Below are 12,875 nucleotides of genomic sequence, written 5' to 3'. Positions count from 1 at the left end.
CCTAGTAGATATTTATGAGCCGTAATAATTATCCTGTGCTGTGATATAGAACTGACTATACTGTATATATTAAAGATAAATTATGTGCATCAAAAATATAATAATTGCAACACAAATATCTAATACTTTTATACGACGAAGTACAATATTTTGATAAATATTCATACATTAAAATGAACCTCTACCAGTTCTTACCTTACCCAACCCACCCTATAGTTACGCTACATTAATATTACTATCCTAGCTGTTTTGTTTACAATCGCTGATCTGAGACGAGACATTTGAAAAATGGCGGGAAACACGCGATCATTACATCTGTAGTAAATATATTTTTTATAACAAAAACAAGAGGACTCAAAAACTATACGTGCTTGTATGAATTGAAAGAAATGGTAAGTAACTAATTACGAACGTCGTAAAGTGTATTTTTTTTAATTTCGAACCAAAAACAAAAAATATGACATATATAATAATCGCGTTAAAAAGTACACAAAAAAATTGTTGAAGAACTTCTTGAGTTATAACCTCCTCTTTTTTTTGAAGTTGGTAAAATACAAAAGGAAAACACCTGACTCATCTCATATCTTTAGCTGTAGGCCCAACTTTTAATAATAACTTGACATTGATTATCTGACAATGATGTCTCTTTTAATTTTAAGTTGTTCGACATGAGCGAGTAAGAAAGAACACGATAAATTAAACATCGATTAAATAAAGCCAAGTGCGAGTCGAGGGCACGGAACAAACCTATTTTTTAACCGACTTCAAAAAAAAGGAGGAGGTTATCAATTCGGCCGGTATATTTTTTTTTTTTTTTTTTTTTTTATGTATGTACACCGATTACTCCGAGGTTTCTGAACCGATTTACGTGATTCTTTTTTTGTTCGATGCGGGATGGTGTCGAATTGGTCCCATAAAAATTTTATTCGGCTAGGCCTAGTAGTTTTTATTTTATGAGCATTTTTGTCTGTACTCGATGACTTAATTTCAATGTAGCAAGTAACTTTGATTCACTTCCCGGTAACCGATTGAGCTGAAATTTTGTATACGAATGTAAATTGGATAGCGATGAAACATTATCATGACATGGAGCTGATCTGATGATGGAATCGGAAGGTGGCCATAGGAACTCAGTAATATATTGACTCAACTTTATCGAGTTTGGGCTCGTTTGATTCGTGTTGAAAAATACACTAAAAAGTATTAAATAAAAATAACTGCGTTAAAAACAACCGACTTCAAAAACGGAAAAGTAAGAAATAAAAAAGATTTGATATTATTAATTACTACATATTATTTTTATGTGCTATTTATTAAATAGGTTTGAAGTCGGTGCCAAACACTAAGCACTTAGTATTAAGCCCATGCACCGACATCAAACCTTTTTAGTAAATAGCACATAAAAATAATATGTAGTAATTAATAATATCAAATCTTTTTTATTTCTTACTTTTCCGTTTTTGAAGTCGGTTGTTTTTAACGCAGTTATTTTTATTATTATGATGTAACTTTAAATTTTATGCTTTATCATTTTTCCTTTATTTGTGCTATTAGACGTTGTGTTTACCAAATTTCAAGAATCTATGTTCAAGGAAAGTACCTACCCGGTAGATTTTCATTCCTGATGGTTAAAATAAATGTTTTAGTTTCAGCCAGATAAAATAAGTATGTTCATAGCCAGCATATTATTGTTATTTTACACAATTCCTTACTGCGTTATAAGTTTCTATCCCCTATTTCACACTCTTCAACTTTTATTTTTGCGATGAAATGTAGCCGATACCCTTCTTCAAGTTTATGTTGATACTTTAGATGAATCAAGGATGAATCTATTTTGGTATGGAAAACGAAAATATTGACCGAACACAAACTAAACAGTTTACTTTACGTGGGTGCTCGTAAGATTAATAATTTTTAATTTTAGGCGTAATAAGATAGTTTCATTTACATAATAAGTATATAAACACCGATGAAATAAACACCAAGTTTTTACGACATTTACGAAATGCTGGGTGTAACAGTTTCATTATAAATCGCATTATAACTAGAGCTCGGTTATGTACTTGTATATGAGAGCAAGAAAATATACGTTTAGAAAAATGTAAGCCTCTATAAACATTTATTTTACTGTACTAGGAAATTGCATTTGTATGTTTATCGTATTATATTACACTAGCTTTCCGCCTGCGGCCTCGCCCGCGTTTTCAAAGAAAAACCCGCATAGTTCCCGTTCCCGTGGGGTTTCCGGGATAAAACCTAGCTCAGTGAAGATGCAGTTTTCTAATGGTGAAAGAATTTTTGAAATCGGTCCAGTAGTTTATGCGCGTGAAAACCATACATACATACATAATTACAAACCTTTCCTCTTTATAATACATATTATTATATTACATTACATAATCGACCAATATTTTATTTTATGTTTGTCTTAGGTACATTATAACGTAGGTTTCTATTATTATAAATAGGGACATAAGTGGGAAGGTATTAGTACCTCCTTGTGATGTAGGTGTTAACAGAATACTAATTATTATTATTACTACGTTGTTTCTATTAACATACGTCTACATCTCTGTACCTCATTGTCCTGATTCAATAATGTTCGTATACTGATTGAATTATGTAATTTTTTTATGTGTTTAAAGTCTCAACATTTTTGAATCGAACTTTATCTTTCAAAATATTTCATTTTCTTGTGTTTGATTTTACGCGAGTATTAAACATTTAGAAATTAAAGCCACCTAGATGACGTCACATCACAATAATTATTTGATGTAAGTAAATGCATCACATAATTTTGACGTCACTTTATTATACTGCCTGCTAATGTCAGATATTTATGCTAATGTATGAAAATGAAAAATGAAATGAAAAAACGTTTATTTATACACACATTATAAATATAGTAATATATTTATGCTTGTGACTGTACCTACGGTTTTATTTCCTAATTATTATTCTTATTATAAGCATGTGGATAAACGCCAAACGCGTCCAAGTATACTAAAGATGTCTCCAAGTGTAGCCAGTTCAAATGACTAGGAATCTGCGACGGAAAGCCCTTGATCCGCAAATTATTTTAAGCTGTAGGGTGGCTATTTCTCTTGGTTTCATTATACCTATGTAACTGATGACTTTGGAACAAAATATGCGAATAAAAAGTATGAATAGTTGATTAATGTTGTATAAATACATATTCGGAACAATGGAAATTATTTTAAGTTTTGCATTTTTAATTATTATTTTTGCGTGAAAAACCTCGTGCGTTGTGATTTTTTGTTAGGAAAATGTTCCTTATTGCATGAGCTTTGTACTGTGATTTGTGGAAAAATATTGTATGCAATTAGTTTTAACTAGAGATGTAACATAAGTTATTGCAATTGACGTCTTGAATGAGTTATGACGTCAGAGCTTGCAATATTCGCAAATGTGGATCACATCTATTCAAGCTTGGTTTGTGGTATATTGTTATATTGTGATGTCATAATTTAAACAAAATCTATACTTATCGAATATTTCTTTTTAATATTAATAATAAGAAGAAGAGTTCGTTTGTTTGTTTGAACGCGCCAATCTCAGGAACTACTTTGAAAAATTCTTTCGGTGTTAGATAGCCCATTTATCGAGGAAGGCATAGACAATATTTAATCATCATATTAAGACCAATAAGAGCGGAGTTACTGCTAGTTATTCATAAAAAAAATATGTGTATTAACGACAAAAGTAAATATTAAATACATCTGTCTGTGGTTTAATGTTTGGTTATTAATTATGGTCTATTATAATCATATCATAATTTGTAACGTTTGTCAGAGTGTAAGATACACTTGTTAAAGTAAACAGCTACACTTGTTTGCGATACATATGAAATTATAAAAATCCTTATTGAAATATTGATGATAACCAGTTCTTCCGCATTTGGAAGGGTCAATGACAATGCAAAAATAAGTACCTACCATATATATATTTTATTCCGCTATAGGTACATATGAAGAGTTATATTGGTAAGCGATATAACATTAAGTTTAATTTCTTATTTATCTTTTTCTTTCACAGCACTCACTTTTATTGCGAGAAAAAATATATACAAAATTTATAAAATAAGTAGGAAATATGTATAATATCTGCAGACTGCAATGGGTAGTATTGCATTGGTTGCATTTGCATTTATTCCAGTTCGTTTTATTTTATAAAAGCAAACCGAAATAGTCCCTAAAGCATGGTCACGCTAGCCAAGATTTTATTTTACGTACATGCGACGCCGAAATTGGAATACTTCGTATGAAAATGAGCAACATAAGTTATAGGCGATAGCGATTTTATACATTTCACACGATATAACTAAGAGTTGGAATTTTTTGAAGCTAATTGAAAAGAATTATTGAAAATTAAGTTAATCATTGAAGATTTTCTATTATGTTTAATTTTTTTAGTCTTGAAAATCCGAAAATCCGTGTGCCAGTAGAAAACTAGTATAGATAATTTCCATTTTGAAATGTTATTAATTATTATGAATCCTTTCACAGTCTAGTTCTTTTTTTCAATCAATTCAATCAAATTTAAGAAGGCCATCGCTTCTAATCAAAATCGAAAAGCATGGTCTCTGATACAGCATTCCTATTACTTACCAAATGTACTCGTATTTAAAGTACGAATACACGAAATACATATCAAAACATTATATGTAATATCAAAATCGCGTATCGCTCACGTCTGTACCCCGTTGTATTCATTCCATCGCTGCTCCGGCTGGCTCCGGGTGGCAATAAACATGAGCCCCGCCGTACTTAGGCCGCAATCATTCGCTTCGTTTGACAATGCTCTGCGATCTACATACTTTGTGCGCTGAAAATGAGCTTTTTTGGGATAATTATGATGTCCAATTTAGACTAAGAATTTAGAGAGTGTGGTGGGGAATTATTACTGTTGTTATAGTTATCAAAGGAAGCTAATAATAGCTTACCTACTTCTTTAGGTAAAATATTTATAGGTCAAAGAGATTCAATATTAATTCAGTGCTATAAATTATTGTACTTTGTTGAATATTTTTCATCGTAAAAAGCATTAAAACATCGGGATATTTAATTAAAGTTGTTAAATATGGACTAATAAATGCGTAACATTTTTTCAAATTATTAATTGTTATCCGAAATTATGGCTAACGTTTTGCCTTCTACGGAACTAATTTCAAACAATACTAAGTTATCGCAATTCGTGACGTTGAAAAAATTACGTCTATAAAAATAATGAGTTTAATCACCATGTACGATGTATGTACGTATGTATACGTCATAATAATTATGTAATAGCATAGTAAATAAATCCTATACATCCATACATAACAATATAACAGGAGGAATTTAAAATTCAAAGCCGTTATATAAAGCGGTGTGCACACTGCGTGACGACACGCACTGCCGCGTCTGTTACTAGCCTTAGCCTATCTCGGTATATTGATGTACTAGCTACTGTCCGTGGTTTTGTTTGTGACTATCATCCCATGAATGTTCTACAAACCTTATGACACTATTTCCTAGTCCTGGAGTAGGTTAATGAGTCACAGTTACCAGACTTGATCTTTATAATAGGACATTGATTTTTTTATTAAGTTGGCAATTTTAGAAATTATATTTTTTAATAAGTACACTAATATTAAAGATTTTTTATTGTTTTAACTGAATACATAATACACAGCTGAATAAGAAAGGTTAAAAACAACGAAATAGTATGTAGAATACTACATACTATTCCTATAAAACTTTAAACCAACCCAATCACCCCTACATTACTTACAAACCATTTTAATTGTACCCCACTATCACACATTACTTATAAACTATTTTACCTGTACCCTAACAAATTTTTTGACCATTATTAACTACATTACTAAGTACATGGACCATTATACTACTACGCATACTAATTTCCACTTGCTCAATTCCAGACCGCGCCGCCGGTCGGGCTCCAGTATCGTGGTGGTCGGCGCTGACGAGGAGAAACGACCGCCGCCGGATGACGGGCCAGATATGCTTACCATGCTGTCACTCTCTTCAGACACCGGTATGTGGATAATATTTATTTATTTATTTAATTCCAACACTCGTTACAAAGTTCCTTTTAAACCGACTCTAAGGACTTAAGGAGGAGGTTCGACTGTATTGTTTTTGGGTTTACCTCAGAAATTTTATTATATTCTTTGTGAGCTTACTACCAATCGGTTGGTCCCATTTTTATTTTGTCGAATTCTGATCATTTTAAGGCGGTATAGTTTTTCGTTTAAAAATAATTATTTGTTTAGAACACCGCCATCTAGCGGTGGAACTTTGGTACTGTTGATTGATAGTGTGTACACGCCTTTTGTTTTTGGCAGAACTGTCCCGGGACATATTACATATTTTTATGTATTCTAAAAAGTGAGTTTGAGTTTAAAAAATATTGTTTGAGTTATATTACTTTTTAGGGTTCCGTAGCCAAAATGGCAAAAACGGAACCCTTATAGTTTCGTCATGTCCGTCTGTCCGTCTGTCCGTCTGTCCGTCTGTCCGTCTGTCACAGCCGATTTACTCGGAAACTATAAGTACTACAGTGATGAAATTTGATGGGAATATGTGTTGTATGAACCGCTACAAAAATATGACACTAAATAGTAAAAAAAAGAATTGGGGGTGGGGCCCCCCATACATGTAACTGAGGGATGAAATTTTTTTTTTCGATGTACATACCCGTGTGGGGTATCAATGGAAAGGTCTTTTAAAATGATATAAAGTTTTCTAAAAAACATTTTTCTTAGTATCTCTTATAGTTTTTGAGATAGGTTGATTTAACTGTAATTTATTATATTTGCTGCTACGGAACCCTTTGTGCGCGAGCCCGACTCGCACTTGGCCGGTTTTTTTTAATGATATAATATGTTATATTTCTCTACATAGTATAAAACAAAGTCGCTTTCTCTGTCCCTATCGGTTTTTTTAATAGATAGAGTGATTCAAGGGGAAGGTTTTAGTATATAATTTATTAGGTTTTAGACAAAGCGGGCGAAGCCGCGGGCGGTAAGCTAGTTTATTTATATGTATGTATTTCATTTTGGTGCTGTATACAAATAATAAGATCCATACATTAATAATGAAAGAAACTAATTTATTCTACTACAAAAACAATAATCTAATCGCAGATGATCCTCAGTAATGTTTTTAAAAGTAAAGTAAAAGTGGAAATCTATTTATAATCGAAATGGACCGTTTTCAGTAAATTATTTGCTGACGTAAAGTACCGTGAAATAATTTGATAAATAGACGCCGTGGTTCAGATGGCCTTCGTGTTGAACAAAAAATAGGAACAGTATTGTTTGGATTTCTTAATTATTTAGGTCATTTAATTTAGCGAACCTTGGATTATTATTTGTAGAGGTTTTTTCGTATTTTATTTTAAAAACTTGCTGAATGGGACATTCTATCAAATTTAGGTCAGGTTTATCAACATTGTATCCGAAACCAAATTGTAATTGGTAGTTTTATTTTTCATGTTTTTGTTCATTAATGACTATGACGAAAGCAATAATTCAACGAAACTGAACATGGTTAGCGAAAATAAATAATTATCTTTAGATTTTTCACATATTAATGAATGAATGAAGGTGTTGCTACTAAAATGAAATTTATACCTAGTTAAATTAGAGTTAAAATTTACCAAATTCAAATAATATAATTTGAATAAATCAATCAATTACAGTTAGCGTATATTGACAGTGTTTTTTTTCATTTTGTTAATATGTACCTATAAAAGAAACTTACCAACAACATCACCTTCCAGGACCTCACCGCGAGATGGCGGTGGACGTACCGGACAGTTTCATCGCGCGGAACAAAACGCCCCCCCGCTACCCGCCGCCGCGCCCCCCGCAGGTACGCGCCCGCTCCCGCGACGAAGAGCCGCTGTTGTCCTCAGGCGGATCCAACACCTCCTACGCGAGCAAACAAAGCGTCCTGCAAAGCATGAACACGTCAAACCCGAGTTCCGGGTCTGGCAGCTTCAAAAACAACTCCGAACTCCTCTCCCTCCCGCAAAGCTCGGATTCAATCAGCTTCGGCAGCAAGAAAAGCAAGAACTCCTCAGAGACTACGAAGTGTGATATGCTGTCTGATAGCCATTCGGTTGCGTCGAACGTAACGCATAATTTGAGCGACCATAAAATCCAGCTTTTGATTTCGAACGGAGACGACTCTTTGCTAGATTGCAGGGAGGGGGTCACGTACTCGACGAAAACAGACACAGTTCTTATCAGAGAGGCTCTATACGCATCGTACAAACTGCCCCCGGGGTACGACACCACCCCAGTGCTGTTGGGGCGAGAAGTGGCGGTGGATGTCCCGGATAACTTTGTGCAGATCGTGAAAACGACCCCCAAATACCCCAGTACGGATAGAAAGAGCGTGGTATTTCAGGTAACGCACTGCACTTCATTGTCATTGGTGTTGGATCATTGGGTAGATAAGGTTTGGTATGGGAAATTTAGATAGTTTTGGGACTAATATTTGAATCATTTCGGTTAGATGGTGTTCAAAGACTAGGGAAATTTGTATGGGATAGAATTTAAAGCGTATTTTTGCATTCTTTCTTTAATATTGTTATGGTTTTTACATAGTATATATATTATATCGTTACATATTTATCGTTACTTGAAATAATTATCTTGTCGAAGACATTACTTTGGTAGTCAAAATAAACAACAAAATCTCTACTAACATTAATATGATTGCAATACAAAGATACGCTTTTTGATTTTGAGAAGAGAAATTCCACTAAAAATTACGTTAATTATTAAGTATTAGAAAACTAACTTAATTTATGGGATTTACATCAAACACAACCAAGATAAAATATCACTGTATATTTTTGCATCAATATTAAAAACATAGAATATTTATAACAGTGTTATAACTTATAAATAACCAACTATTTTTAATACATTTGAATTTTGAATGACTGATTAAATTGGCGTCTTTACTGAACTGAGTGTTAATCAAATTATATTTTTGAACGTATAGAAATGAAGGCTTTTTAAATGAATTTGAAATCGATTTATTAATTATTCTTAACCTATATGTTTTAATAATTCAGATAATCGTCGATGATTCACATTTTATCCAATTAAAGATTTTAATTTTGAGACTAAACTATAAAAAATTATTTGGATAACACGTGTTCATAAAGACACAATAATTACCTAATACTAAAATTTTATAAAAGTCTTGTAGAACAGTAACATTGCTAGATTTTTACAGATATTAAAACGATTTTAAACCTTTTATAAAAATGCATACAAGGCCAAGGTATATTTAAGAATAACATGGGCAGTGTTTTATGTAGGCTTTCCTGAAAGAATAATTAACAATTGATTGCACCAGACGAGGTCGTTTACTTGGTTATTTTTAATTCATTATACAGGGTGTTTTTTCTGAGATTTTCTTGTGATTTGTTGCTTAAAATTCAAACTATGTGAAGTCAATTATATTTTGAATGTTATTAAAAAGAGCATGATATAATATGAGCCTTTTCATACACGCATGAATAATAAAATTGAACTTTTTTTGTTATATTATTGTATTTTTTATTAAATTTTCATTCATACGCCCGTCTCAATATTTGATATTAAAAACATGCAGTTTATTTCAACAACACATTATAGGTCCAACTCTAAACCTCCTGTCAAATACATGCACTCTTAGAAAAAACACCCTGTATATTAATATTAAGTCATTTTATTTACCATCATCATTGAATACACTTTGCACGAACGCTCTTTCTATCCTATATGTATGTACATATGCTTTTGGTTTTCAGAGCATCAACTGACACTTCAAAATGGAAATAAACCCTTTTTCGGTCCAGTTTTTCTTTTAATGACACCACATTATAACAGGGATAAACATTTTTTTCTGTATTAGTGATTTAAACTTTATAGTAAACTGTATGGAAGAGTGAATGTGGTCTGAATAGAGCTATGTAAACGGCAAAATAATAATAATTCCGTGAGCCCAAAATTGCAAAGGTATAGAATAAAATAAGTAGTAACTAGTATAGTAATACAGAAAACAATTGGTTAAACTGTTTGATCATCTATAAATATATTTTCACTAAAATCGCTCCGGTTGTCCAAACTCATATTTTTCTCACAATAGGACAGTTAAACTTATTTGACAAACGTGCATACGGAAATATCATTCTATCTTTGCAATATGAGGAGTAATATTGATTAAAAAGTAAATTATACATACATGATAACATGAATGAATTGAAGATTTTCAATATGTAACATCAGTTTTACTTTTAACATACTAGATGGCGCTGCGCGAAATAAGCTGAAATAAAATTATTTACATAGAGATTTAACTTGGCTCTCCCTTACTGATTTTTTATTATAATGTGGTGTCATTAAATAAGGAACAAGAAACTTTTACGTTTATGTTGTATAATAAGTAATTGATTAAAATTATTTCAACCTGTTTAAAAATTATTTATAAGGAAGGGGAAGATGTATGGTACGACAATCCATACTTAATAAATTATTATAAATGCGAAAATAACTCTGTCTGTCTGTCTGTTACTCAATCACGCCTAAACTACTGAACCAATTTGCATGAAATTTGGTATAGAGATATTTTGATACCCGAGAAAGGACATAGGATAGGTTTTATCCCGGAAATCCTACGGGAACGGGTTTTCTTTGAAAACGTGGGCGAAGCCGCGGGCGGAAAGCTAGTCTTCTATAAGTAGGTATTGTATTGTTATTATCTTATAATTCACACACAGGGATTTTTAATGGGTTTGAGAATTTATATATATGTATGGCATGATCGGAATATTTTTGTGCTAGATTTAAGTAAAGGAGGTTTGATTGACTGGGTTTTAATGTTTTGAATGCATGACTATTGGCATATTTTTAAGATGACATTAATATGGGATCTATGTTTTTGTTATTTTTAATTTTAATATTATTTATTTGTTTAAGATGATCTTTATTACTGGTAATATTTAGAACCTAGTAAATTATGTTCCAGTATCAAATAAAGCCAATGTGAAATCGGGAATCGAACCTAGCAACTTACGAAGCCTATAATCGCAAAGCTTATAATCTATCACATTGCCAAATTTCTTAATGTTCTGGCTGGATAGTGGGTTTTTAGAATGGCATAACTAGTATAGTTATAAGTGATTTGTTTCATGTTAAACTTATTATAATTCGTATGAAAAAAATGTCTTATATTTTGTTGATAGTCGATATTTATTTGATAAATTATTACCATTTCATATTTTAACGAATGATAATGGAACGGCGGAAGACGCGGGTTCGAATCCCGCCTTGTGATCCAATTTTTTCCATTCTTTAAAAATTTATAAATAAATTTTAATTCCAATACATTTAACATTATTTCCTGTAGCAACTAAACGGCACGACCAAAGGCATAGCGCCCGCAGTACCGCCGCGCGAAGTGCCGCGGGACGCACCCCCTCGCCCTCCCGCGCATGACGTCACCAAGGAACACGTCGAGTCCATACGGAAGTACCAGGTTAGTTGTAGTTCTTTCAGGTGTTTTCATATATTATCCATACAGTATGCCAGAGTGCAATTTGTTGAGGGCAAAGAACAGAAGAAAGAGGCGAGAAGGGCATTGTGGGCGGGACAGGCGATGCTCATATTTGAAAACGATTATAATATATCAACCTGTATGTCAACAAAAATTACACTATCGCAAACAGAAAGAAAAATATATTGCTAGATCAATAGCTAGCTCTCGAAGTGTATACTTAGAGCTAACGCGCAAGAGCAACTTTTGTCTCCGCAACTATTTTGTCTCTCCCATCAACTCTATGGGCTAGTAAGAAGGTGCGCGCACGTAGCGACGCAACTCCCCATAGAGTTGATGGGAGAGACAAAAGTTGCTCTTGCGCTCTAGCTCTAAGAAAGTGCGCGCACGTAGCGACGCACCTTCCTATAGAGTTGATGGGAGAGACAAAATAGTCGTAGTAGAGTCTCTTGTTTGTAGTGGAGTTAAAAAGTGGGAGAAATGCAGATACGTATGCTCTAAAACAAATCGGGAACTGCACTTCTTCTTTCTAATCTCCATTTATCTGTTGGTAGTCCTTTATGTCTATACTTATAGCCATAAAATCATCAAAACCGTGAAACGATTTCGTGCTACGACTTAGAGCAATTATATATAATGTGTCTACAATATTAAGATATTTATATCTTCCTCCCTCTTGTTATTGCAAGGAGAAGACGAAACATAATTATGATAATACATAAAAAACATCTTAGCTAGGCAGTTATCATAATACAATGACAAGTGATAACTGCGTTAAAAACAACCGACTTCAAACTTGCACTTGCAAAATTTACAAATACCTACAGACAAAAATGCTCATAAAATAAAAACTACTGGGCCTATCCGAATAAAATTTTTATGGGACCAATTCGACACCATCCCGCATCGAACAAAAAATCACGTAAATCGGTACAGAAACCTCGGAGTAATCGGTGTACATACATAAAAAAAAAAAAAAAAAATATTCCGGCCGAATTGATAACCTCCTCCTTTTTTTTGAAGTCGGTTAAAAACACCGTATTTTTGTTCATAATAACGACACGTAAATATATTATTTTAATCAAAGTAAAATTTAAATAAAGCCTTTTTCATTCAGCTGAATATTTTACTCAGATACAATTGTATCTTCAGTACACGAGTTGTGAAAGCGACTTTGTGAAAAAACCTTATTTATTTAGGATTTTAAAAAAATATTGCAAAACGCCACGCCGGCAAAATGGCTGCCGAAAAGTGTGTATAGAGTTTAATTTTTAATGGTATTTTTAATGG

The 12,875-nt window shown here is 32.8% G+C and overlaps 1 protein-coding gene across 1 annotated transcript in view; it reads left to right on the top strand.

Moving 5' to 3' along the window:
* The window catches only part of LOC123697605, a 65,654-nt gene extending 53,877 nt beyond the window's left edge, over positions 1 to 11,777 (top strand). Inside the window, exons 6-9 of the mRNA XM_045644147.1 lie at positions 5,945 to 6,060; positions 7,810 to 8,441; positions 11,439 to 11,567; positions 11,613 to 11,777. Coding sequence (XP_045500103.1) covers positions 5,945 to 6,060; positions 7,810 to 8,441; positions 11,439 to 11,567; positions 11,613 to 11,777 — 1,042 coding nt within the window. The remainder of the gene's footprint in view (positions 1 to 5,944; positions 6,061 to 7,809; positions 8,442 to 11,438; positions 11,568 to 11,612) is intronic.
* The last annotated feature ends 1,098 nt before the right edge of the window (positions 11,778 to 12,875 follow it).

The sequence above is a fragment of the Colias croceus genome, chromosome 14 (genome assembly GCF_905220415.1).
Source record: "Colias croceus chromosome 14, ilColCroc2.1".
Classification (NCBI taxonomy): Eukaryota; Metazoa; Arthropoda; class Insecta; order Lepidoptera; family Pieridae; genus Colias; species Colias croceus.
The sequence above is the reverse complement of the archived record's forward strand: the minus strand, read 5'-3'. Positions and strand labels throughout refer to the sequence as shown.